This window comes from Glycine soja, chromosome 1, assembly GCF_004193775.1.
Source record: "Glycine soja cultivar W05 chromosome 1, ASM419377v2, whole genome shotgun sequence".
NCBI lineage: Eukaryota > Viridiplantae > Streptophyta > Magnoliopsida > Fabales > Fabaceae > Glycine > Glycine soja.
The window spans coordinates 56,084,405-56,110,477 of NC_041002.1; the positions used below are offsets into that span (position 1 = coordinate 56,084,405).

General features: G+C 35.7%; 5 protein-coding genes and 1 long non-coding RNA gene across 7 annotated transcripts; 4 read left to right on the forward strand and 2 right to left on the reverse strand.

Annotated features, from left to right (window-relative positions):
• LOC114425666 lies at positions 1 to 6,633 on the forward strand. 2 transcript variants are annotated; one of them, XM_028392617.1, is made up of 10 exons: positions 1 to 998; positions 1,488 to 1,600; positions 1,692 to 1,754; positions 1,885 to 1,971; positions 2,187 to 2,352; positions 2,758 to 2,950; positions 3,925 to 4,763; positions 4,961 to 5,572; positions 5,673 to 5,738; positions 6,131 to 6,633. In XM_028392617.1, exons 1-10 carry the CDS (start codon positions 432 to 434, stop codon positions 6,245 to 6,247), a joined length of 2,823 nt encoding a protein of 940 aa, XP_028248418.1. In that variant the 5' UTR covers positions 1 to 431; the 3' UTR covers positions 6,248 to 6,633. The 2 variants fall into 2 exon arrangements, with proteins under 2 accessions (XP_028248418.1, XP_028248426.1); XM_028392625.1 differs by having other exon boundaries at positions 1,491 to 1,600.
• A 1,402-nt stretch (positions 6,634 to 8,035) lies between these two features.
• On the forward strand, positions 8,036 to 8,693 carry LOC114405928. Its single transcript, XR_003665310.1, has 2 exons — positions 8,036 to 8,308; positions 8,379 to 8,693. It is a non-coding gene; the product is annotated as an uncharacterized LOC114405928 (long non-coding RNA).
• A 552-nt stretch (positions 8,694 to 9,245) lies between these two features.
• On the reverse strand, positions 9,246 to 12,344 carry LOC114425692 (exosome complex component RRP45A-like). The gene is made up of 4 exons (XM_028392642.1): positions 11,650 to 12,344; positions 11,372 to 11,560; positions 11,046 to 11,254; positions 9,246 to 9,736 (listed from the first exon to the last, which is right to left on the reverse strand). Exons 1-4 carry the CDS (start codon positions 12,286 to 12,288, stop codon positions 9,721 to 9,723), a joined length of 1,053 nt encoding a protein of 350 aa, XP_028248443.1. The 5' UTR covers positions 12,289 to 12,344; the 3' UTR covers positions 9,246 to 9,720.
• Positions 12,345 to 13,459: 1,115 nt separating this feature from the next.
• On the reverse strand, positions 13,460 to 18,195 carry LOC114425682 (probable serine/threonine-protein kinase At1g54610). Its single transcript, XM_028392633.1, has 8 exons — positions 16,967 to 18,195; positions 16,594 to 16,878; positions 15,931 to 16,248; positions 15,422 to 15,652; positions 14,743 to 14,843; positions 14,250 to 14,364; positions 13,888 to 14,163; positions 13,460 to 13,728 (listed from the first exon to the last, which is right to left on the reverse strand). Exons 1-8 carry the CDS (start codon positions 17,414 to 17,416, stop codon positions 13,600 to 13,602), a joined length of 1,905 nt encoding a protein of 634 aa, XP_028248434.1. The 5' UTR covers positions 17,417 to 18,195; the 3' UTR covers positions 13,460 to 13,599.
• Positions 18,196 to 19,255: 1,060 nt separating this feature from the next.
• On the forward strand, positions 19,256 to 21,761 carry LOC114425702 (11-beta-hydroxysteroid dehydrogenase-like 5). Its single transcript, XM_028392653.1, has 6 exons — positions 19,256 to 19,542; positions 19,710 to 19,902; positions 20,163 to 20,248; positions 20,387 to 20,518; positions 20,844 to 21,008; positions 21,293 to 21,761. Exons 1-6 carry the CDS (start codon positions 19,360 to 19,362, stop codon positions 21,599 to 21,601), a joined length of 1,068 nt encoding a protein of 355 aa, XP_028248454.1. The 5' UTR covers positions 19,256 to 19,359; the 3' UTR covers positions 21,602 to 21,761.
• Positions 21,762 to 22,626: 865 nt separating this feature from the next.
• LOC114425711 (pentatricopeptide repeat-containing protein At4g20770) lies at positions 22,627 to 26,007 on the forward strand. The gene has a single exon (XM_028392665.1). The coding sequence runs from the start codon at positions 22,821 to 22,823 to the stop codon at positions 25,131 to 25,133; it is 2,313 nt and encodes a 770-aa protein (XP_028248466.1). The 5' UTR covers positions 22,627 to 22,820; the 3' UTR covers positions 25,134 to 26,007.
• The last annotated feature ends 66 nt before the right edge of the window (positions 26,008 to 26,073 follow it).

Below are 26,073 nucleotides of genomic sequence, written 5' to 3' on the forward strand. Positions count from 1 at the left end.
TTCCACTACGTTGTGTAATTTGATATCAAATAATTACCTCAAAAGTTGAGAAACACAGAGACCATGTATGCATCTACTACTATCTAGTGGTGATTGTTAAATTCTAAGAATGAGTAGCCACTGCTACCACTTTCCATACGGTCCATAATCCATGGAGTATGGTCCAACAATTTACAAATCTTCCCTTTCTCTTTATGAAATTCACATCCCAAATAGTAATAAATCCTCTTGGTCTTGGGGACCATGCCAACAGCACTTTTCCATGAACTATCCACACGTCTGATTGTAAACTTTGGGCAGATAGTCATAATAATTCGAAGCTTTTTAACACATGGTCCATTTGCGGTACTTCTTATGGTACCTACAAATCTTTATTTTGAAGTGTTTCGGGTCTCTTTGCTATTTGTCTGGCTTCCAATGACAACAAAACCATGTCAATGTTCCATTTGACATTTGCCATCTGGGGACTCTTGTCTGTCAGCTGCTTTATAGTTGTGGTTTGTGCTTCATGGTGCCCATATCAAATTTTTCAACAAAGCAACCAACGATTTCAGCAGAAGACTGATAAGTTTTGGGTGTTCAGTGAACAAACTGAAACATGGGTTGAAGCAAAACTGCCCTATGATCTGCTCTCTTGTGTTAACGGTGACTGTAGAAAAGTGGGGTCAATACTTCAGACAGATAAGAAGAGCACACAAGAAGTATTGGAGCTAAAACACAAGCTTGATGAACAAAAGAGAAGTGTTGAGAATAAGGATAGTAAGTTGGAAGCAGAGGATGTGGTTCTGCCCCAGAGAAAGAGAATTTCCTTGAGTAAAATATCCGAGACATCTGTGTGGATCACTGGTGAAAGTGGGTCTATCTATGAGAGGTTTTGGAATGGAATGGAATGGGTGATTGTCCCTCATGACTTGCCCGTATCAGCAGGAAGTGCCATATCAATTTTTGTCATCAATCAGACGATTCTTGCTCTATCAGAAGCAGGAAAATTGTATCAGGTTAGAAGCATCTGTTAAGTTAGAAGATACATGCCAAGCATCATACTATGTTAAATGTTCTCATCAACTGTATAACTTGATTTTTATCCTTATATTTCTCTGGGCATATCAACTCTCTTCCAAGTATGTAGTCCCGGTCAATCTCTACCTGACATGTAACCACATTTTTCAATTTACAAAAAAGAATTAATAATGTATCACATAGAGATCGACTAGGATCACATGGTCCCGATCAGTGTAATAATTTCTCCCCTTTCAGGTACATGTTACACATGCATGTAATATACACTTTAGTATAACAACTTTATGCATAGCCGGTCATCTAATTTAGACACTAACATATTGACACTATTATGTCAACATTGAACTCTTGGATAAGTATTAAAATGTAAACTCCGATAAATAAAAGGGTCCTCTGTACGTTGTTGGAAATTGAAACTGCGACAATTACCCTTGTCTCATAGATTGGCTGCTTGTAATTTTGCTCAGCAGATTCGAGTGCAACTCGGTGAAAGCTCACAACCAATTTGGGTTGAATTCACACCTACTGATCCAGAGAAAAATCTTTTAATGAAGTCTGGAGTTGCTTCGCGCGATGAACAGTAAGTACAATTTTAATTTCTGAGATCAAACATATATACACCATTAGCATTGTTAAAACATAGTCTCTTGTGTTGTTGCCTTGTGGGACAGGAGAGCCTATTTCTGCACAAAGAATGGATCACTAGTAGAACTTGCTTGGGTTGAGCCCTCCAGGTAAAACTTAAGTTTTGGAGCAAATATTAGTGACTTGGCAGTTGAATCTTAAGTTCTTTAACATTTAACAAATGGATTCCAAGGTGTTACTAATTTCACCTCAATCTTGACATATATATATATAGAACAGATGGATAAATCATGGCCAACCAGCTGGAGCAAATGTAGCAGCAATAGCTGATGCTTCTTCAACAAGAGAAGTAGTATATACCATAAGGTGGGTGGTTTGTGTGTGCTTGAGGCAAGTTTTGTTGCAATTTCATATTTGATAAAAACAATAAATAGAATACAGGACTAGAAAGCAAAATTAAAATTTACTATACTCTTCTAATGTCATAAACTGCCATGTTGTTTTTCAGTGATTTTCACAAAGCACTCTTCATCTTCTATCATATGAGTCTGACAAACTTAACAAATGATGTGGTGCTGTAGTTCTGCTGGAGATCTTTATGAATATGACAGAAAATCAAAACCATCATGGAAGAGGCACATATGGCATGAAAGAACAGCACAAGCTGCTCCTTTGATGCCATCTAAAGGGTGTAGTTTACCTGGATTGAGTGATGATCATTCTGAATCTCTGTTCCTTTTAACAAAGGTCTGAAGTTTACAAGTATTTTATGAACATTCCAATCATTTCCAGAAAAAAAGTGCTCAAAACTTCTTTCGAAAAACATCAGAAAATACTCAAATTTAGTAAAATAGAACTAAAGTAGTGGTGAAAACATCCCTCTTTAAATAGATACTCTTATAGAATTTTTTTGGAAGGAAAAAGTGATCGAAGAGAAACTAGATTGTTGTCAATTATATGTAAAACTTAACCATTATATCAAATGTGGAGCTTCATAAAAATTCAATCGCTTTTGCGAATCACTAGAACATGCTTAGCTTGGCTCGGACATGGTTTATTAGATTTACTTTTTGATCAAGTCCTTTTAGAATTTATTCTTATGATCTGTCTAGGAGGATACCATTTTAAAAAAAAATCTTGGTAATCATGCAGGAAGGCACTTTGGTAGAGAGAAAATTGCATCAAAGGAAGTGGAAATGGGTAGTCCATGGCCGACCCCAGGATCAAAATTTAACATGTATTACACCAGCACTACAAGATGAATCAAGTGAAACATCGTCCATTTCTTTATTCTTCACTACATCATTCGGGTCTGTCTTTGAATATCAAATTGTAAAACAATTAGGTCAGTCATCTCATCTCATAATGAAAAAAATACTTTAGTTTTCACGATTAGTATATGAATAGTCTACCTTGCTTTTACTACACATGAACTTCTCCATTGTCGATTAACAGTTTTGTTCTTAGCTGGCAATATTCAAATAGAAAATGAGATGTAAAAAAAAAAACAACTTGGGAACTGATAATCGATGTTTTGATTTTGTCCACTTAAAATTAAATTAATTCTGGATTTGGTGGACTCATCGTTAGTCAATTATAGCATGATACTCTATATCAACATCAATAGCTATTTAACAGTTATCATGACTAGCACCAATTCCCAAAAGCTACATATAGCAGAAAATTTCAACACGATTTATTGCTAATCAGATTCTTCATTTTAAAGTCAGTTAACAATATTTCTTGATAATTTTAGGTGATAGGAATAACAAATTTTATCAACAGCATCTTGCTGACAAGTGCCAACATTAGTTAAAGAGTGTTTATTACATTCTATTGAATATTTTTACATATTATGTATTTTTAATATTATATGTATATTTTACTTGTTTCCTTAACAAATACTCCCCCGATTATAAGATATACTTGCCTAATTTATATTTATTAAGAAAGTTAGTTAATTTAATTATTAATATTAAATTTATTTATTATAATATTTTTTTAAATTTAACTTTAACTTTATTGGAAACCTACTCACCTTCAATCTTCATAGGAAATAGAAAAAGACAATTAAGGGTATTTTAGTAAAAAAAAATAATGAACAAGAGAGATAAAATGAAGTTAGGGACAAAAAAATTTGTTAATTATGTCTTATAAATAGTAACAAAGGTAGTATTGTTAAAAACAATATTAGTAGAAGTGTTAAAATTCAAATTTAAAAAGAGCAAATAGATACATAATATTATCTCTATAGGCTGTACAATTGAATCTAAATCCTAAGTTCAAGACATTGATTCTCACATAGTCACGTAAAAACAGGCCTTGTTCCAAATAATCAATTTCCAGGAGCATGGAAAAGTCATCAGCATCCTCTCCATGCAAAAGCAGCAAGAGGTATAGCTGGCTTGCAATTGTACATTGGCAGGATACTGTTTCCTCTAAATGATGGCAGAATTGCAGAATTACATCCACTAGGACAAGGTGGTGAAAGTTCAGGGCCATCTCAGCCACAAAACATCCGAAGGAAAGCATCAACAAAATATGTTTGGTCCATATTAGATGTGCCAGAGAGTGAAGGGTGGAATGCAGAATATTGCACAAACGAACGTGGCCTCAGAAACTGTCTCACAGGCATAAAAGATGAGTCAGAGGAATCAGTAATAAGTTTAGTAACAGGTAGGAGAAAGCAAAGCCAAACACAGAATCATTATTTATCTGTAGGCACTTCAGGTGGTGGTAGACTGATACAATCTTCAGAAGAATACAATACACCAGATGACTGGATTATTAGTAACTTTCGCTTGCGATTGATGGATTTAGGGAAGTCATTTTTCTTAATAACAGATGATGGTTTGATTTTTGAATACATTAGCATTGAGAGTGCATGGATATGGCTGAAGCATGAGAGTTCTACAGCCATGAAAGGTATATTGAGTAACTATAATGGAAGCTTATTCATGGTTGATGCATATGGGAGTCTGCTCCTTAGAGAAAGAAGTGGCAAGGAGTTAGCATGGAGGAATTGCACTGCTGTGAGGAAAGGAAGAAATGTTATTGGAGGTCAACCTTGGGATGGATTACCAGGCCAAGAAAGGAAGGTTACAACTGAAGATACTCTCTTCTTTGTGAGCAAAACTGGAAGACTAATGAAGTTAATGGTAATTATACTCTAAAGAATAGAATAACAAGATGAGAATATTGATCCTGGTGCAGTATTACTTAAGTGCATAAATTTAAAAGAATAATTAAGTTTGTTTTTAATTGGTTTTTTTTTATAGATATCAAAATCAAATACAGCAACAAAAACTAGCTATGCCATAATTGGAGAAGTAAATATTATACAATTTTTCCTCAGGTTTCTTTGAAGAAGTTGAAATGGAAAGATTGCAGAAATCCTCCAGATGCTAAGGTTGCATGTATAGTAGACCAGGAATTGTTCAGGAAAAATATAGTATTTGTCATCGGAATAAATGGTCGCCTATATCAGTATAACAAAGTGACTGATTTGTGGCATGAGCATTACCATTCTCAGCATTTGGTTCTATCACAGTTTTCTGGAACAGTTATAAGACCATCATTAAAAACACTCTCAGGCTCCCTCTTCATGCTTTCAAGAGAAGGTGGCCTTGTCGAGTATCAATGGAGTTCATTGTATGGATGGAACTGGGTGGAACATGGAACACCCAATAGAGGTGTAACACTTGTTGGTTCAACAGGTCCAAGCTTTGAAGGCAATCAATTATTTTTGATAGGTTCAGATGGAAAAGTATACCTTAGATACATGGACAAAATGGCATGGAAGTGGAAGGACTGTGGTTTTCCCTATGTAGGAAATAAGCTCGTTGAGGCACATAGACACGGAGGATTCCAGAAAGAGAAAGTAGATTGTATTGATGAAGATTCTGCATCATACTTGAAGAAGGACCAAGGAAACTTTGGTGACCTGAGCATTAAATGTGACTCAAAGGTAAATATTACACTCCAAAATAATTGGTAGAGTAACTGACATTGAATTGCATGTTAAAAAAAAACGTGGCATGTAATTGATTGAATATGATACGACACAGGTGGCTTCTACAAGACCAATTCCATTTTCTGAAGGTTCTGTCTTATTTGAGCTCAGAGATGGCAGGGTAAGAACTTAAATTCAATGAGATTTTTAATTATCTGATGACAAGTCAAAGTTAAATACAGTCCATTCTATAAAAAGGTAATAACCAATCAATATTTACAAGAAAAACTAGGATGGATGTGGATCCTAATATAACATGTGAATCTCTCTTAATCCCTAGTTTACATGTTATAACTAAGCCTAACTTAAATATAAATGTTTTTGGCTCAATCCATTTTCTGTCAACCGCTAACATTTGGTTGTATGCATTTGAAATTAACATCTATTAATCTTCAATTTATTAAAATATTAGTTATGTTTAACCACTCTTTCAAATTTATCAAAATTCAAAAGCGAAAGTTATTGTGGTACAGCCATTATGTTTTTGAATTTTGACTCTACCTCTTATGACAGTTGGCAGAAATTCAATTGGTAGGGAAGAGAGAATGGGTGTGGTCCCGGATCATTGGCACTCCAGCTAGTTTATGCTTAGAAAATTATTGGACTACTGTAGCATACAACCTTTCGTGAATTTAATTCGAATGCATTATTGGTATAATAAAGATCTATACTGTCATTCAATAATGTATTATTCTATTATTTACATGAATTGTCAAACTCATTGAATAACGTTATAATGCATCGTTAAGAAATACAACTTCTTTAATTACCTTGAAGCAACAATGGAAGAGCCTGAAACACCTCTTCTACAGACAATGTGAGGCATTATGCCGATAGAAGAAAGAATAGTATCCTGTGTAAGTTAGAGCATGTGGTGTTTGAGGTAAAAAGCATTGGACAAATGAGCAATTCATTTAGTTGTACAAAACATGAAGAAGTGGCAATTATGCAAACTTGTTATTGATATATGTATAGGTGTGGGTACTGGGGAGTATGCTCCATCCTTTTTCGTCATATCATTCATAATTAAAACATATCCACACATCATGTCAATGTCTCTTTCATTCCATTGCTGCAATAACCTTTTAGTAAATAGTCTCACAAGTCACTGGGGTACGGAGGGAAGAAGGACTCTATCTATCTTATTTATTTGTCAATTTAACCTTGCAGTATATTGACTGTATATTGTGAAATAACTTCACTTTTTCACACAAGTTCAGGGTCCTTAATGAGTTAACGAAGTAATTACCAACCCAAAATTATACATGCATCACTTAATTGGACGCCGTTAAATTATTTTTAGCTACTCTTAAATTTAGAAGAAAAAAAAGTTTTTAAAGTGAAGTAACTTATTTTAATTTTTTTTATCTCAAAAACAAATTTAAAAAAACTGTAAAATTTCTCAGCTCAAAAACAATGGTTATGTAAGAGTTACTCAAGCTAAAAATAAGTTTGGAGTACATTTTCTTATTTGACGCACGCTTCAAACAAACATGTTTCAAGACATGTATAGATTGCCATGTGAGTTTGGTCGTGTCAATACTAAAATCAAAGACACTTTCTTTAGCAAATCAAAGCATAAAAGATAGTCAAATATCTAAAATAAGTAATAAAAACAAAAAAGATTAGAGAAAGAAGAAATATTTTTTTCATAAATCTTGGGATGTGTGCATGCGCCTTGGGAGGGAAGAAGGAATTAAGAAAGAAAGGAAAAAAAATGAAAAATGAGATGAATAAAATGATGACAAAGAAAGAAAGATATAGAAGTATAAGATAAATGTGAAAATTAAGGAATGAAAAAAAAATCACGATTAAAAACAAGTATAACGATATATTATTTAACATACTTTTGATTATTAGGTAAAATATGTAAGTCTTACCAATATAAAGCATACTTTTTGTTTTTCGCTATTTGTAAGTCTTACCTTATATTTAATGAATTACACATTAATTCACTTAACAATATAAAGCATATAAAAAAAGTTTGAAAATGTATTTATTATATTTCCTCTTAAAAAAAATCAACCAAAGATTTTAATATTGGACTCATCCCCTTACATTTTCTTGAGAATCGACTTCTCTAAATGAAGCAAGCAAAAAAAAAAAAAAAAAGAATTAGGAATATCTTAAGTTAGTCAATTTTAATTCATGAAATTTTTATTCTAATTTTGAAAATAATTTTTAAACACAAGAATTATAATTAACATGACAAATTTTAATTTCAAACTTTAATTATATCCCATGATCAACTTCAGGAACTAAATGATTACTTAAGATATTTTGGAATACCTTGATATTATTATGGTAAGATTTACTAAAAGAAAACCCTACTAACTAAAGAATTAAATAACGTCATTTCCAATGTTTTTGTAATATAAAAACAATATTTCAGTATTTTTTTTTTTTTAAAAAAAGCACAGAGCTGAAAGGTTGAAACTGAAGACGGAAAATTACACAGGTTGGTTGATTGGCAAAAGCATCTAAGCCCAATTTGATTTGGTGGAGGCAGGGCCGAACATTTTGTAAACTTTTTGCCTACGATATGGTTTCCGACGGCCTTCAATAACGTAAGTCTTCTTCTCCCCATCTCCTTATCTAAAAGTCATGTAAGCATAATTCAATTTTGTAGTTGTAATGGAAAGACTCTTCAAATTTGAAGTCCGAATTTCTACGTGGAAATGGAATGGAAAGGTTTGATTAAATCCCTTCTCTTGTATTTTGTGTCTAGATTTGCACATTCACTCGTCTTCCATTGTTGCAGAAACTTGATGATTCCATCGAACAACAACCTGCTGTGCTGTAGAAGTGGTTCTTTGTGTGTTTCTCGCTGCGGGGGACTCATGTTGCTGGAAAAGCTTTGATCTTTTATCCAGTAAATGTGCTATACGCTTACAAGATTAGCAACAGGAAGCATATGTGGTCAGCCTAATTTTAACATCTGGCCAATTGGCTGTCATTACACTTTTTTTGTTTAGAGATATATATGACCTCAGTTATTCTTCTTCTCTAGATTATTCAATGTCAATTTTGGGAGACTTGTTTCCAATAATTTATTTGCTTTTACTTTTCCATCTGATTGTGCTGTTTTTAATTCTTGCTTTAGTTTAATATCATATATTAACTAATGCTTCCACCTTGTTCTCCTAAAGGCAACTTTGATTTGATATTCGGTTGAAGTGGGCATAAAAAATCTACGTTGGTGTAACGCATGTCATTGTCTTGATGAGGTTGAAATGAATGAAGCTCTATAGGATTAGGTATAAAATATTGAATCATTGCTGGCTTACATGATCATCAGACTCTCCGTAGGCCTATTCTAGACTCCAATCAGCTGGATAATTATAGCATATTTGTGTATATTTCTGTTATTATTCTCGATCTTTTTAATATCAACCCACATCGACAATCATACATAATTACAAATAAGGTAATACTAAACTGTAGGAATCAGTTATAACTATGGGTTGTTCCTAAGAGATGTAAAACATCCAGTTGCATTTTCCACTATTACAGATACTGCAATTTTGGACAGATAAATCGATCAATAATATTCTATAGTATTAAACAATTTAATGCCCTCATATGATAAAAAAAAAAAAAACTACTAAAAGGCAATAACAACCACGTGTTGGGGCGTGAAGGAACTTTCAAGTGCCAAAATAGTTTTACAAGAATGATAGCATATTATCTCGGTATCAGGAGTTTCTATCACGTAAAAATAATTCAGACTCCATTCTTCATCTAATGTTTCCAACGTCCTATCTATCAAAACCAAGAGGACAAACATTCTTCCCAAAACAAGAAATCGATGCTTCTCAAAAAATGGGAACATTGAATTCACTTCTCAGTTACAACGGGTATACAAACACAAGCTTACAAGGTGAGAGGTAATAGGTCAATAAACAACTCATTTAATCATTTAATTTTCATTATTGGAAGATACTTTTTTTTTCCTCTTGTGTTTGGACTTAACGGCATCCTTGAGAGTCTTACTTCCGTTATCCTGCCCAGCAGTTAGAGCCTTGTCAATTGGTGTTGAATCTGTCTTAATTTCCTGTGGTGGTTCCTTGGGCTTAGTCTAACGTCTTGAATCCTTTTGTTTACTAGGAACTGACGGTCCTGCATATAATACAACAATTCTAATGAGTGGAGATTACATAGTTCTATATTCTCACTAGACCACATACACGTGTATAAAGTGATCCAGACACCAGCTGACCATTTGAAATTGAAATCCCAAAGGAAAAAGTCTAACTAAAAGCAACAGTGAAATCAACAAGAGAAAATGATGCATACATAGGTCCAGTTTAGATAAACTACTTTAGAAGCGCTTATAAGAGAAGAAAATATGGTAAAATGAATTGAGTTTCTCACATAAACTAAAATCAACTTATACACTTGACTTTAATAGAAGTTCTTTCATTTAACTTCTCCGAAAACTAAATGCACAAGTTGATTTAAGTTTATGGAGAAGCCCAATGGCATTCCTAAACTTATTTTCTTCTCCAAATGTTTATGGAGAAGTTTATAATTTATTCAATCAAAGTCAGACAAAAAGCCACTGGTTCAATCAAAAGCCACATAGCAGCAAATTTCATATTTGAAGATAAAAGAGAAGCTATTAGCACATGAAGCTAGAGAAGCTTTTAGAAGATCTGAATTGACACACTCTAAGTAGGGATCCCTGAGGAAGTGAAGGAGCAATGGTGGCAAGATATAAAATGTATTTCAATTAAATTTAAAAGAATTTGGTTAAACTATTCATTTGATCCCTATATTTGTCCCCATTATAAGTTTTAGTCCCTATACCAGAAAAAGTTTTAGTCCTTAGCCATTTTTTTGTAGCGATTGATGACTATCAGAGTTTTTGTAGCAGTTTTATACCGTCAGAAAATTTTCTCTAGTGCTAATGTCAGGGACCAAAACATTACTTTTATGCATGTGTAGAGGCTAGAACTTAATGTTTTCTCATACAGCTACTACAACTCAAAATTTTCTTGTGCAAGGACTAAAATTTAAAATAGGAACTATAAGGCACAAAGAAATAGTTTAACCAACGAATTTCTTCTAAACATAGACAAAAGTCAGAATGGAAGGACCTCAAAATGACCTGGCAATAGTAATTACTAATTTCAGTTTACTTTCTATCACTCTGTTGCTTTATTGCACTAAGTTTCCAACTTATCTATCCACTTAGTCCCATAAAAGTTCGTTTTAAATTAATATAGATGATCTGGAGCAATTTGTTATGCCACTGATATATGTGAGTAGAGTACTCATTTGTTTTTTGGGTATGTAAGTCGATGATAATTTCTCAGGATTTGCGGTTCTCTAGCAGTAATAAATGGACTGGACTAGAAACAACTAGACTATCAATAAATTTTAAAACAAAGAAAACTATCAGTTCTTGGACTAGCTAGTATCATACCAACTCGAGGGACCACCGGTGAAATTCTTTGAGGCTCCATCCTTACTATGTTGTTGTCCTGATGGTGTGGCTCGACATTCCAAATCATCGCCATCTAGTGGATTTTGTTTTCCCCCAAATCCAGCTGTGGCACCACATACATCCACAGCAGCGGACGAAGAATGGCGTTTAATCTTCCGTAGCATCCTTTCATTGTTGTGTATTTCAACCTAACCAATTCACACGAGAGAAGAAAAATAAAAAGCAGTTAACAAAGAATATAAACTACATATTTGATATGACAATTAGACAGGTGTAGCAATAGCACGCAAGAAAAGAGAACTCACTGCATCCTTAATCTTAGTTGTAATATCAGTAGCTTTAACATGAGCAAGTTTCAAGCAGTGCATGATAACGCTCTGAGAGACACTCTCTCCACCAGGCTTTTGAATTGCACAAACGTCGCCGTTTGAATTAAGCGTGGCAGTCATGCGCCCTGTCATCACACACTCTTCATGGTGCGTCGGATCTATCACCTACACACACAAACCCTAAAACCCTGACTAAACCCTAAAAACAAAATCAGAGAGAAAACAACATTAATTAATTAAAAAGGAATTCGTACGAGGAGATTTTCATTGCTGAAAAATCCAAAGGTAACAGCAATGGGAAGATGATGAATAATCAACGGAATCGGGTCGCGCTCCTCGGGAGGATGCACCACCACATCCTGCCCGTCTTCACCGGTCAACGAGCATTCCGGCCGCCGGAAAGTCAACAGAGAAACCAACGCGGCGATATTCGCAGCGTCAACGAGATTTCCGGCATTGTCGAGTATGTGAATATCGACGCGAATGGCCCAGACGAGTTTGCCGGAGAGGACGCAGAGCGATTCGGTGTCGATGGCGCGGCTCTCGCGGAGGCCGCGGTCCACGACACGGCCGAGCTCGACGGCGGCGTCGGTGGGGCGGCCGGGCTCGAAGGAGGGGTCGGCCATGAGAGAGAACTCGGTGAAGATGGAGAGGGAGCCCTCGTTGGGGCGGTCTCTGTAGGGGCGGACGAGCTGGGCGGTGACGAAGGTGATGACGTGGGTTTGGCCCAAATGGACCTCCGCGGAGCCGTCTTGCTTGGCGAGCTTGATGGTGAGCTTGCGGTAGTCGGAGGGGCGACGGCCGTCGACTCGGAGGTCGGAAAGGAGAGCGGTTTCTATGAATTTGTTGTCGTTGAGAGGCATTCGCCATGTATTTGCCAGCCTCTGCTCCATCTCCTCTGCCTCTGCTTCCCAATGCTTGAGGTTTAGGATCAGCCCAATAAAGAACGGACATGCACTATTTACATTTAAAAAAAAAATGGTTTTTATTATTTATTCAGGTTTTAATGCTGTTCTAACTTTTTTCACATATGAATCAAAATTCAAAAAATAACATATTAAGTATAAAGATTAAAATGTACTTTTCCCCTATGCATTAATTGTTCAATTTCACCAAAAGTCTTATATTGAATTAAGAAATAGAGGGGAAATACAGTTTATAAACATCAATTCAAATGTTCAGCATCACCAATCTTGAAAGAGAAGACCATTCAAATAAAATTTTCTTTAGTTTCTCAAGTCAAATTTCAATGGTGTTCGCTTCAAAAAAATAAATAAATTCAATGGTGTACCCACAAAGATATACACTCTTAATTCTTAAGTGGATAATAAGAGCGTAAAAGTTAACGATATACGTGAGATCTCTAGGACCTATTTATGTTATTCTCATAATACCGACTATGGTAGTGTCTTTTTACATTATGGGGGCATGAGAAATGCCTTAACGGTGAATTCTGTGATTTTTGTTGTGCTTGTTTAACGGATTCCAATGAAATGTTTGGCAACTATATTTAAGTTGGTTTAGCCTCAAAAGGTTCTCGTTGTTGATTTTATTTAATGGTATTGTGTTAGTGTGTTGATTGTTTCTTAAGAATCGATCTTTGAAGAAAGTACACCCAATGTCCGTTTGACAAGTTATCAATGTGGGTAAATGAGTTTTCTCTCCTGTAAGAGATCTTTTTTTATTTTCAAAATCATATTTTTCTTCTTAAAAATATAATTATGTATTATATTTTAGTTTATATTAATATAAACGAGTATTTTTTGTATTATGTTTCTCTATATGTAATTTTCAACATAATAGATATTTAGTTTTAAGATTTTAGAAAATAAAAAAAAGAGTAAACTTCATTTCACCTTATAAAGTCTTAAGATTAATAATAAGACACTTTAAAATTAGTTGCTAGTGACATTAAAAACTTTAGTTTTAATCAAGAGAACTTTGTACTGGTTACGCTAAAGACACAATGTACAGGGAACGAAACAATTTGCACGTAAACTTGTTGTGTCAACAAGTCCGCACCAAAGAACCCCCGGTGATCGGAATATACCTTTGCAATTTGCATCAAGAATCAAGAATGTTAACAATCCATGGTACATATTTGGCTTCTTGCCATTAGAAACTGAGTTTCTTTTCCTCTGTTCATTTTACATTGCCAAAGTAAAATTTCACGTCCCCAGAGTAAAAAAGATATCTTGATGGTTTCACGGATTGGTTTTTTTGACGCTACGGAAAACATCTTGCATTAATCGCTCATGCTCTTTAAGCATGTCATCAATGTTGCCACACAATGGTCCAGAGCAGTGGATCCTATTTTTCTTCGGCATATAACCCTGAAATCACAAACAATCCAAGGGAAAGAGGGGTTGGTTAATTAGAGGGAGAAAAAAAAAGAATATAAAAAGTTGTAATGTGTGTGTATAGGACTATCTATCTTCTATAGCAAACTAGAAATGACATAATGAAGAAAATTGATGTTGTTCTTTAATTACCATCCCAGGTTCACGAACAGACATGCCCGGTTCCTTTTTAACGGAAGAGGTAGATAATTCTGCTGCTGCATGATTCACATGAGAGCTCTGTGTCTGTAATTCTGAATTCTTCCTCAATGAGGTTGGTCCTGCTGCCATACGGCTGTGCATCATTGAAGTAGAATGTGTGTAGCCCTTATTGTGTAGACTTATCATGCTTGCTTCACCATTGTCTTTAGACTCGCCATCCTCTTCTGATTGATATTTAAGACGGGACATTCTAGTATTTGACTTGCCCTGCCAATGTTGAACTTGCCATGCATGAGAATTGAACAAAATTATAATCACCATGGCATGGATATGTCCATAAACATAAAACATACCCGCATAGAAATATTTCCCCGAGCGATATAATCTGGTGAACCCAGTACTTTGGTATCTGCTGCTTCCCTAAAAACAGATGCTGGTCCACATCCTTTAACAGATTCCACATTTTTCCTGATTAAAAGAAATGAGTAAAGTTCTATGAATGTAAATCGAACATCTAATCACATTATTCAATGTACAAGGTAATCTTTAATAGGATGCATATGGTTTAACATTGTTTGAGCTCCCACCCAACTATTTATCTTTATCATATAGTTTTGGTCCTTGTTATCGCGTAGAGTGACGTTACTTTCTTGCTTATTTTCTCTGGGAGATCTTTAGTCCTACCATGTTTTAAGGAAAATGGTACTTAGGACAATCAAATGTACTTAACATGAGAAGGGTGTATATTGTGTATTTTTGTTAGATTTAACATTAAAAAAATGTTAATGAGACTGTTAATAAATCAATCAGTATCCTCAATATCTAGGGAAATGAAACTTGTAATACCTTGTAGCTTCCTTTTCTCGACGCTTGGAATCAAAATCCTTGCTTGGTGAAAACTTGGGTAAACTTGAGGGATTACAAGGTAAAGGGTTTGTCGTGAAGAACTGGCAAATACCCAACACGAACAGTAATAAGGTAAGTAGAATACCCAAAACAGTTCTTGTAAATAGAACATCATTAGTTTGGAAAACTATAGTGAAAAAAAGCCTAAAAGAATATGAGGAAAAAAGGCAGTTGGGGCTCTTAGACAAATTCAAAACTTTTAAATATATAGTTCTTTTTAGAGGCAAAGAAAAGTGATCAAGAGTTTCAATTTTAAAATGCACTTTTCTTTTTCTTTTTTATGGTGATGACTGATGACAACCGTCGAGCTGCAATTTCAGGGAAGTTAACTTCTATGAAGGACAAGACTTGGGTACCTTTTTATATGTGATTTTTTTATGTTGTTCTTCAAAGAAAACAAAATGGCTAGTTATTACAACAAGTTGTATTTTCATCGATGAACTGTTACATCTGTTGTTTTTAATAACTGTTACACATGTATTTTCATTTAACAACAGCATTAGAAGCAATTTATAGAACAACACCTAGTCTTGCCTTTTCCTAGATTTTAAGCATTATAATAGAATTAATTTCCATGCAAAGTATGCTTGGAAAAGGATGAAAGACTGCTCAGAATTACCTCACTCTCAAGTGCGGAAGTTGCTGATCCTCGACCTTCTGGTTCTATTGTAAGTAGCGTATCAACAAGAGCCAATGCCGTGGGAGAAAAGTTTTTATTAAATGTTTCGGAAACTTGGCGATTGTAAGGGTGTTGTGGCTTAAAACTTGTTGCATGGGGTAATTTTGTTCTCTGCCAATAGTCTTCAGATGGCGAACCACAAAGTTTAAAAATTTTGTGCATTTGTTCCACCTGCATACATTCTTGATATTAAATTGCAATTCTTTTCCTGTGCATAGTAGTAACGGAAATTACATGTGCAAGTAAAATGCTCTTTTGTTTTAGTAAAAAATATAAACTAAAAACAGGCTCCAAATGAGTAAAATTAGCAAGAATAGCACACACCACACCATCTAGTCAGAATATGTTCAATCAAATGACAGAAGTAGACAGAATTTAGATAAAGGAAAGCACTTCAACACAAGAACTAATTATGAAGTGCATTAATCATGCTGATTCATGAAAAGTACCTCTGTTCTTCCAGGCATGATCGGCTTCCCCACCAGCAATTCGGCTAGAATGCAACCAACACTCCACATGTCAATTGCAGCTCCATAATCTGTAGCACCGAGCAAAAGCTCAGGTGCCCTATACCACAAAGTCACAACACGGCTAGTCAATGGTTGTTTTTTATCAGGATCATACACTGTTGAAAGACCAAAATCTGCAATCTTAAGATTTCCATTGTTGTCAATCAGAAGATTTGAACCCTTGATGTCACGGTGCAACACACCCCGACTGTGGCAGTGTTCAAGCCCACGAAGCAGCTGCTGCATATAACATTTTATCTGCAAAGCCAGCAAGTAAATAATTCAATACCATACAACTACAACATTCTACCAGTCTTTTTGCTAAATTTTTGACTTATAAAAGATTCACCATTCTATCAATAGCCAATTTGCTATAAACTAGTATATCCACTTATTTTCCTTAACCACACAATGTGACTGAAATTTATTGTTTAACTAGAAGGCATCTTAACTCACTGGTTTTGAAAAGGAAGCAAAGCTGTCTGTGACCAGAATGCACTCGAGGTAATTATTATGAACTCCTCAGTTTTATTTTATTTTATTTTATTTTATTTTAAAAAGAATAACTATTTTAAAAGTAGATTTAACATGCACAACACGTACCTCTGGTTCAGTTAACTTCACGCCATGAATAGTTGCTAGCCCAGCAAGGTCATGCTCCATGTATTCAAAAACAAGGTACAAACTGGTGGACGTTTTAGACGTGACAATACCCTCAAGCTTCATGACATTAGGATGGTCAAGTTGACGCAATATATAGATTTCCCTTGCCATGAATCGGACACTTTCTGGTTCTGTACTTGAAAAGCGAACCTTCTTCAAAGCCACAATTTTACCGGTCTCAAGGTCACGAGCTTTATGCACACTGCTATAGGCCCCTTGTCCAATCTGCACATACAACATTCACTTGCAAGTAAATTAGTTGAACCATTTTGAAATAAAAGGGGGCATGAAGAAGTGATATTTTGAAACTAACTTGGTCTAATTTTTCAAAAGAGTCTGCTCGTCGAGGCACCCACCCTTTGATGGCTTCTGCTGCCACTAAAGATAACCACACTGGCCAGTCAGCATCAACATGTTCTCCTGCAAAATTTTGCACGCTAAGGATTCTACTCATCAGTGGCTTTCTTTCACCTACACCACCACTCATGGTGTTGCACCTCTGGTGCTGGCTTCTTGTGGCATCAAAGTGGTTGCTTTTATCATCTGATGGCACTTTGACAAACCCTCTAGTCACTTGTGATGATGACTTAGCCATTCGGGGCGTCGAACCATCCATGCTACCACCATCTAACTGTGCAGTTGAGACAGCAGGAGCAACCAGTTGCACTGAAGACTTGTTCGACTCTTTTTCTTTTTCTTTCTCTTTCTCATATTCATCAACGTTGTCTTTGTCTGAAGAGTTTTTTGAGCATATGCACCCCATATTCTTACAAAAGGGGTGTTGCTTCAATCAATCAATAAGTCACTACCTTTTTGTCAAAGTTTTTATAGTTAAGCAACTGGGTACACTTGTATTTTCTTGGGAACCCAGAAGCTCCCACCCTTCTAATTCCTTTGATCAAGTAGCCATTTACCGTGAAAACTTGTATTGTGTACCCTTTATTGAGAACAAAGACGATCATGCCAGTGGAAAATCCACCAACAAAATCAATTATGTGTCTATTGACTTATTTCCCACGCAATAAGAATTCATAAAAATTCAATCCTTTACACCTCCAGATTCCCAGATTGCAGAACCTAATAGGGACTCAAACAGAAAATGGCACACAAGATTTTGAAAATCAAGCGCTCTGAATGAATATGTGAACAGGAAATGTATAATCACAGAAAAACAAACAAGGGATTCCCAAATCAAAGGGTGGTTGATCATTCAATTAAAAAAAAGGTAGATGACAAAAGAATGAAGGAAAAATGCTCAAATTCCTTGACCTTTGGGGTGGGGGGGAATGGGGAGAAAAAGCTAGCTAAAGTCGTGTGAAGAATTTCCTGCAATGAACACAACAACAACAATGTAGGAGATTTTTCTCGTTTATTTGTTGAAAACAAAATCAAAATAAACGAAAAACAAAGTGTTTTTGATTGTTGTTGTGTTGTGTACAGAGCAAAAGCTGGAGGATGAAGGGGTGGAGGGACATTAAGGGAAAAATGAAAAAAAAAAAAAAACAAAAAAAAGAGTTTATTTGATTATGGGTTTGATTTGGAAAAATGGTTGGAGGGAGGGAATGAGGGATGAGAGATTTGTGGGGTGTGTGCGAGAATTGCGAGATACCGAATGTTACAAATTCATCTTTATCATCTCCTTCTTCGCTGGAAATACTCTATTCTTACACATCAAGCAACAAAATCTTTACTTTTCTTAAAAAAGTTAACATCAATTTTAACATTTTAATATTTATTACAGGTTAAAATATTATGCATAATAGGAACAAACATGTCCATTATCTTATTTTCGAATTTAACTTATTAAGTTAGACCTAATTGTTTAATATAGGTTATTTTAAGGTCTAACGTATCATTTTTAAAGTTTCACCAAGCTGTAGTGCTGTACCCGAAAAAGGTCTAACCTAGTTTGAAAAAAAAAAGGTATTTCCTGAGCATGTTTTGCAGTAAAATAAAAAAGTATCTTCCTAAAAAGATTACACCGAATCAGTTTAATTGGATAGATAGATTTGGATTTTTGTTTTATTGTTGAGGAAGATAGATTTAGCTTTTAAAAATGACCGAATTGGTACAAATTAATAAGAACCCGCAAAAGATAGAAATTAACGTGCAATATTCGTACCTTTCTCACGCAATTTAGATTAAGATCGACATTTAATTTTTTTTAACAACTATATAACATATTTTTCTTCCATTTCACAACATCTTATAACTTATTGAACTCTTTTATCATAGAAGTTGGTAGTTAAAAAAGACTAGAGATGGATTATGTGTTGCTAAAACGAGGAGAATAAGTACATAGCTATAAATTTACAAGAAAATGTTTGAGTAATAGAATTTCCGTGTCATTAAATAGGTGTCCTAGAAGAGACGAATTGTGTTTCATTTCTAAAATTATTAGCAAGAGTTTAGAGGTTAATAAAAGGGTGTCCTAGGTCATACCCATAGTGCAGTGCAGGTGTCTAGCTCGTACCTGAAGATTCCATAGGCAGCAAAATCCAAACCAAACTTCCATCCGTCACAACATGAGCTCTCTCCACATCCACGTGTGCTCACACCTCTTTTTCCATTTGCATGTTATGTTATAATACTCTTCAAACCATTACTTTTACATGTCCAACTCACACACCCTCTCTTCTCTCTTCCATCTCCTCGGTTAAACTGAACCAATTCAATATTCCCAGCTAGTTCTTCATTGAAGAAGCTATGGACTTTCTTAACTTTATGCTTAACTTGTTGGTCCCTCCAGGCAGTATGCTCACCTTGGCTTTCTCATGGCCAGCACTTTGCTTCCTCAATGTTTGTGAGTGGCTTTATAATAGTATATATGGTGAGGATATCGATAATAAAGTCGTCATAATCACTGGGGCATCTTCAGGCATAGGAGAGGCAAGTTCTCTTTATATTATGCATGTTTCTCATTTTTCACCTATTCATGTTCCTAGCTTCAACCTTAACTTATATATATAGACCCAAATAGATTGTGCCTCTACTAAGTTTGAAAATATAATAGTAACATACTAGAAAGCAATTTCTCATGTGTTTAGTTTTTGCAGCAAATTGCATATGAGTATGCTTTGAGGAGAGCAAATTTAACGTTGGTGGCACGCAGAGAGCACAGGCTAAGAGGGATCGCTGAGAATGCAAAGAGATTGGGTGCAAGACATGTGATGATTATGGCAGCAGATGTTGTGAAGGAAGAAGATTGTAGGAGATTTGTCAATGAAACCATAAATGTCTTTGGCCGTGGTATGTTTCGTTTTGCACTTTAATGGCACTAAGATCTACCACGCCACCTTTATCATCTTCCATTTTTCATCTTGTACATTAATTAATGGCCTAAGTTTATATGGTTGACATTTAATTAACTTATCATGGTAACTCTTCCAACAAAGACAATTTTGTTGTGAAAGAATAACTAGAGATTAAAAAGAGAGCCATTTGCACCTTTACATTCTTATTACTCATTTTTTTTTCGGTGGTCTTGCTTTTGTCTTTTGTGAGTGCAGTAGATCATCTTGTAAATACAGTGAGTTTGGGACATACGTTCTGCTTTGAAGAAGTTACAGACACATCAGTATTCCCTGTTCTTCTGGTAAGAATTCCAATATGCCAGATCCAACTTTCAATTGACATAGAACTCTAAATTACCAATTATTCATAATTCTTTTTAAAAAAATTACGGAGGTTGGTATTCCGTAATGATATGGTCTTTAAAACTCTCCATTCTCAGGATATTAATTTTTGGGGGAATGTTTATCCAACATTTGTGGCTCTTCCTTACCTTCATCAAAGCAACGGTCGTATTATTATCAATGCATCAGTTGAAAGTTGGTTGCCTATGCCAAGGATGAGTTTATATGCTGTAAGTATATATGCATTAACATTCTCTGTGTTCTTCATAACAGAAATTTAGTTCAGATTTCTGAGGTTTCAGATATCAGACACTTTTTCAGCATAATTAGCCTGTTTAATTTACAAATAGGTTAGTTTGTTAAGTGGATTCTAAGAAGCAAGCAATTGAGGCTAATGATACCATTTACTGGTTTAATGAAACTTATGTTCAATTGACCAAATATTAGTCTATTTTATAGCATTTTGAACTTACTTTATCAACTTGCATCTAGTCCGATCTAAGCACTTCCTCTTTTTATTTATTTAACTTTGCCGTTCTATTCTCTGTATTCAAGGCTGCGAAGGCAGCATTAGTGAACTTCTATGAGACACTGAGATTTGAGTTGAAAGATGAGGTTGGAATAACGATAGCCACACATGGTTGGATTGGAAGTGAAATGACGCGGGGCAAGTTCATGCTAGAGGAGGGTGCAGAGATGCAGTGGAAGGAAGAAAGAGAAGTAAGTAGTCCATACTTGATGGTGCTTTCTGTTTCATTTGCACATATATGGTAGTTACAATCAAGAGGACTTGGATGGTATTAGTATTAGAAAAAAGCATCGTCTTTTTAATTACTCATGTTGATACTTTCAAATGGCAACAACTTACCATCTTTGCTATGTCCATAAACAAAGTTGGTTTGATATATTTGAAATGTACTACCATGTAATACAATTATGAAACAAGTTATCCATGCTCTTGAATTGTTAATACTGAATATAGATTTTGATTATTGATGAATTAGGTGCATGTGATGGGTGGACCAGTAGAGGAGTTTGCAAGGTTGATAGTATCAGGGGCATGTAGAGGAGATGCATATGTGAAGTTTCCTAGCTGGTATGATGTATTCCTACTATACAGGGTGTTTGCTCCAAGAGTTCTTAACTGGGCATTCAGGTTTCTTATTTCGCCACAAGGGACAAGAAGAGCTTCTTCTTATGTAGGGACTGGCAAACACATTGAAGCTGTGGGTATGGTGAGACCTATGGCTATGCTGGAGGGAACCTCACCTACACACACTGGCCAGCTGATCAGCCAGCACAAGCTCGATTAATTCCAACATCATATTCTCTAGAAAATGAAGCCATCTACTTTTCTAGATATGTGCTTTTATCATTTATTGCATTCTTGCTATCAGCATGCTTCGTGGACTTATGTCAATGTTGTTGAACTTTGTTGTCAAAAACGAAAATAAACTTGTGTTGATTGCCAAATCCTGTCTCTTGCGTTGCATGTGATCAAAATTCTTCATTTGGCCATATATACATTGATATTTTGTAAAATGAAAAATGAGTTACATTCACTTTCCAATGCACTCAACAACTTAGAATCATCAAATGAAGATTCGATGACTTCTTTTTTTTTTTTTTTTTAATTTCGGTTAATCATAACACACTTTCAAAATCTCAAATCATTCAATATTCGTCCAACATTTATAAACAGAGCAAATTATACTGAAACTCTTCATATTCTGTCGAATATTTTTGTCTTTTTAACCCTTACAAAGCTTCGTATCATGGTTTAAAACATACATACCCTCTTGAGGTTTAAAAAATATTTTGTATCCATATGTAAGAGTAAAAAAAGTAAGGATATTTTGTGTAATTTGACAGAACATAAGGAAGTATTTAAGTGTAATTTGTTCTTATAAATGTGTTGAATGAATGGAAAAGTGATTGTTTGTGCTAAATCCTCCTCTAAAAAGAAGATACAAATGAAAGGAAATACGTAAATGGTGTTATAATCCTTTTCATGTATGAGGACATTATATAAAGATGGGTGTAAGGACTATTTAAAAAATGTTTTTTTAATGTTAAATAGTAATAGTTTATTTATGAAAAAACTTATTTTGAAAAGATTTTTTTAAAAAAGAACATTAAAATTAGATAAAAATAAACCTTATAATAGAGTGAAAATTGAAAAATTACTTATTCCAAATATTTTTTTTTATTAATAAAAGTTTAGATGGGTTGCACTGATCAGGCTCATGACAAGTGTCTCAAGATTCAAAAGCATAAAAATATTTACAAATTACTCATTAATAAATTTTTTGTATCAATGTTCTTTTTTAGATATGAGTTTATTGTTACTAAATAAATATTTTGGAACTTAACCACGACAGTAGAGCATATAGATTTCTTGCACCAAATATTGGTGCTACAGCTATCTGTTAGCGCCATCGCCGTTCCTATCCACAGACAGGGATGCTTTTTCTTTTGATTTGAGGCTTCGTAATTTTGTAACCAAACAGAAATAGAGGACGTGGCGTTTTGATGGAAAAAAGCAAGAGTCTGAATTTGGCAAATCTAGTGCAACACTGCATCACTAACAAAGCTCATTTATCCGGCAAGGTTGTTCACGCTCGACTCTTCCGTCTCGCCCTTTTCTCCGACACCTTTCTCTCCAACCACTTCATCGAACTCTATTCCAAATGCGACCACATTGCCTCTGCCTGCCACGTGTTCGACAACATTCCTCACAAAAACATCTTTTCCTGGAACGCCATTTTGGCCGCTTATTGCAAAGCCCGCAATTTGCAATACGCGTGCCGTCTCTTCCTGCAAATGCCTCAGAGGAACACCGTCTCACTAAACACCTTGATCAGCACCATGGTACGATGTGGTTATGAACGCCAGGCATTGGATACCTACGATTCAGTGATGCTCGATGGAGTTATACCCTCTCATATAACATTCGCTACCGTTTTTAGTGCTTGTGGTTCTTTGTTGGATGCAGACTGTGGCAGGAGAACTCATGGGGTTGTGATCAAGGTTGGTCTTGAAAGTAATATATATGTCGTTAATGCTCTTTTGTGCATGTATGCTAAGTGCGGGCTTAATGCAGATGCGCTTCGTGTTTTTAGGGACATTCCTGAGCCTAATGAGGTTACTTTTACTACCATGATGGGTGGATTAGCACAGACTAATCAAATCAAGGAAGCTGCTGAATTGTTTCGACTCATGTTGAGAAAAGGGATTCGTGTTGATTCTGTGTCATTGTCCAGCATGTTGGGTGTCTGTGCTAAAGGGGAAAGGGATGTTGGTCTCTGTCATGGGATCTCAACTAATGCACAAGGAAAACAAATGCACACACTATCAGTTAAACTGGGATTTGAGAGAGACCTCCATCTCTGCAACTCGTTGCTTGATATGTATGCGAAAATCGGTGACATGGATAGTGCTGAGAAGGTTTTTGTTAATTTGAATCGGCACAGTGTTGTTTCTTGGAATATAATGATAGCTGGGTATGGGAACAGATGTAACAGTGAGAAAGCTGCAGAGTATCTTCAGAGAATGCAGTCTGATGGATATGAACCAGATGATGTTACTTATATTAACATGCTGACAGCGTGTGTCAAGTCCGGGGATGTTAGAACCGGGCGTCAAATATTTGACTGCATGTCATGCCCTAGTTTGACTTCGTGGAATGCTATACTCTCTGGCTATAATCAGAATGCGGATCATAGAGAGGCAGTAGAACTGTTTAGAAAAATGCAGTTTCAGTGCCAACATCCTGATCGGACTACTTTGGCCATTATTCTCAGTTCATGTGCTGAGTTGGGATTTCTTGAGGCTGGAAAAGAGGTTCATGCAGCATCTCAAAAATTTGGATTCTATGATGATGTCTATGTTGCCAGCAGCCTTATTAATGTGTACTCGAAATGTGGGAAAATGGAGTTGTCTAAGCATGTGTTCAGTAAACTGCCTGAACTAGATGTTGTGTGTTGGAACTCAATGTTAGCAGGGTTCTCAATCAATTCTCTTGGACAAGATGCCTTGTCTTTCTTCAAAAAGATGCGACAACTTGGCTTCTTCCCTTCTGAGTTTTCTTTTGCTACCGTAGTGAGCTCTTGTGCAAAACTTTCTTCCTTATTTCAAGGTCAACAGTTTCATGCTCAGATCGTAAAAGATGGTTTTCTAGATGACATATTTGTGGGGAGTTCTCTTATAGAAATGTATTGTAAATGTGGGGATGTAAACGGGGCAAGATGTTTCTTTGACGTGATGCCTGGTAGAAATACTGTTACGTGGAATGAAATGATACATGGTTATGCACAGAATGGGGATGGTCACAATGCTCTGTGCCTTTATAATGACATGATTTCATCTGGTGAGAAACCTGATGATATTACTTATGTTGCTGTTTTAACTGCTTGTAGCCACTCGGCTTTGGTAGATGAAGGACTTGAAATATTCAATGCCATGCTGCAAAAATATGGAGTGGTGCCAAAGGTGGCTCATTATACTTGCATCATAGATTGTCTGAGCCGAGCAGGGAGATTCAATGAAGTGGAAGTCATTCTGGATGCCATGCCATGTAAAGATGATGCAGTTGTATGGGAAGTTGTGCTAAGCTCATGCCGTATTCATGCTAACTTGAGCTTAGCAAAAAGAGCAGCTGAGGAACTCTATCGACTGGACCCACAGAATTCAGCCTCTTATGTGCTTCTTGCCAACATGTATTCTTCTTTGGGAAAGTGGGATGATGCACGTGTTGTAAGAGATCTCATGAGTCATAATCAGGTCCGTAAGGATCCTGGTTATAGCCGGAATGATACGCAAATCATTCTGGAAAACGAACAATAATCATCTTTTTATTGGTTGGCAATGAAGGTCTCATTATTATGTTAAACCACTTCTGCAGAGACCTAGATAATTTCTGCAAAAGGACTCTAGTTATGGATGGTTAGTTTCACTGTTCTTTATATTCTACTCAAAATCGGTCATTTAAAATGGCCAAGAGTTCACTTCCGGGTGTTGCTAGGTGCACCCAGCATTATTGCTGGTGCACCCAACACTTAACATGAAAAAGCAGAAATACCCCTATATATTTTTAAAAATGTTTTTGTGCACCCAGCAACTCCCCAGCCTTTTCTTATTCTGCCATTTTGCTTCTTCTATTCGTTCTTCCGTGCATTCCCTTCTTCCGTGAGCCATTTGGTCTTCTTCCGCGAACTGAGCATCAATCTTCCGCGACTTGCTTCTTTTTCTTCCGCGAGGTGACTGTTCTTCTTCCGCGAGTTGCGTCTTCGTTCCCTGTGAGTGGTTCTCCTTCTTCCATTCTTCCGCGAGCTTCCGTTGTTTCGTTCTTCATTAAGGAAAGCCTATTGTCCCTTCCGTTGTACCCTGCGAGTGTCGTTTTGCTTCCATTGTTCCTTGTTTAGTGCAGTTGGTAGGGATGTAGTTGATCCGCTTTGGGATTTAGGTTGATCCGCAATAGGATAGATGAAGTAACGGATCAACCTATTCTGCTTGCGGATCAAGTTTATCCATACGAAACTTGCAGATCAAGTTTAGGGTTTAGGGTTACTTTTGAAGCTTTTAGCCTGAAGTATGATATTGTATAATGGTTGTTTAAGATATTGTTTTGAAATTTGGTTTTGAGGTTTTTTGGTTTGTATTGTATAATGTATGAAAGTATAATGTTTGTTTAAGATATTTTGGTTGGTGTGAATTTATATTTTGAAGGTTTCAGTGGTTTATTACTTTATTTATATCATGTATGGTAGTGAATATGCAATTGAAA

What these genes read in the sequence shown, in the direction of transcription:
- LOC114425666 (XM_028392617.1), top strand. Translation starts at nt 432, where the DNA reads ATGTCAATGTTCCATTTGACATTTGCCATCTGGGGACTCTTGTCTGTC. An exon ending in GCTTGGGTTGAGCCCTCCAG is followed by an intron (nt 1,755 to 1,884) that starts GTAAAACTTAAG and finishes TATATAGAACAG; the next exon opens with ATGGATAAATCATGGCCAAC. An exon ending in GAAGTAGTATATACCATAAG is followed by an intron (nt 1,972 to 2,186) that starts GTGGGTGGTTTG and finishes GTGGTGCTGTAG; the next exon opens with TTCTGCTGGAGATCTTTATG.
- LOC114425692 (XM_028392642.1), bottom strand. Translation starts at nt 12,288, where the DNA reads ATGGAGCAGAGGCTGGCAAATACATGGCGAATGCCTCTCAACGACAAC. An exon ending in TCAGCAATGAAAATCTCCTC is followed by an intron (nt 11,561 to 11,649) that starts GTACGAATTCCT and finishes TTGTGTGTGTAG; the next exon opens with GTGATAGATCCGACGCACCA. An exon ending in CAACTAAGATTAAGGATGCA is followed by an intron (nt 11,255 to 11,371) that starts GTGAGTTCTCTT and finishes TGAATTGGTTAG; the next exon opens with GTTGAAATACACAACAATGA.
- LOC114425682 (XM_028392633.1), bottom strand. Translation starts at nt 17,416, where the DNA reads ATGGGGTGCATATGCTCAAAAAACTCTTCAGACAAAGACAACGTTGAT. An exon ending in TGAAGTTAACTGAACCAGAG is followed by an intron (nt 16,249 to 16,593) that starts GTACGTGTTGTG and finishes CTGGCTTTGCAG; the next exon opens with ATAAAATGTTATATGCAGCA. An exon ending in TCATGCCTGGAAGAACAGAG is followed by an intron (nt 15,653 to 15,930) that starts GTACTTTTCATG and finishes GAATGTATGCAG; the next exon opens with GTGGAACAAATGCACAAAAT.
- LOC114425702 (XM_028392653.1), top strand. Translation starts at nt 19,360, where the DNA reads ATGGACTTTCTTAACTTTATGCTTAACTTGTTGGTCCCTCCAGGCAGT. An exon ending in CAGTATTCCCTGTTCTTCTG is followed by an intron (nt 20,249 to 20,386) that starts GTAAGAATTCCA and finishes CTCCATTCTCAG; the next exon opens with GATATTAATTTTTGGGGGAA. An exon ending in CAAGGATGAGTTTATATGCT is followed by an intron (nt 20,519 to 20,843) that starts GTAAGTATATAT and finishes TCTGTATTCAAG; the next exon opens with GCTGCGAAGGCAGCATTAGT.
- LOC114425711 (XM_028392665.1), top strand. Translation starts at nt 22,821, where the DNA reads ATGGAAAAAAGCAAGAGTCTGAATTTGGCAAATCTAGTGCAACACTGC.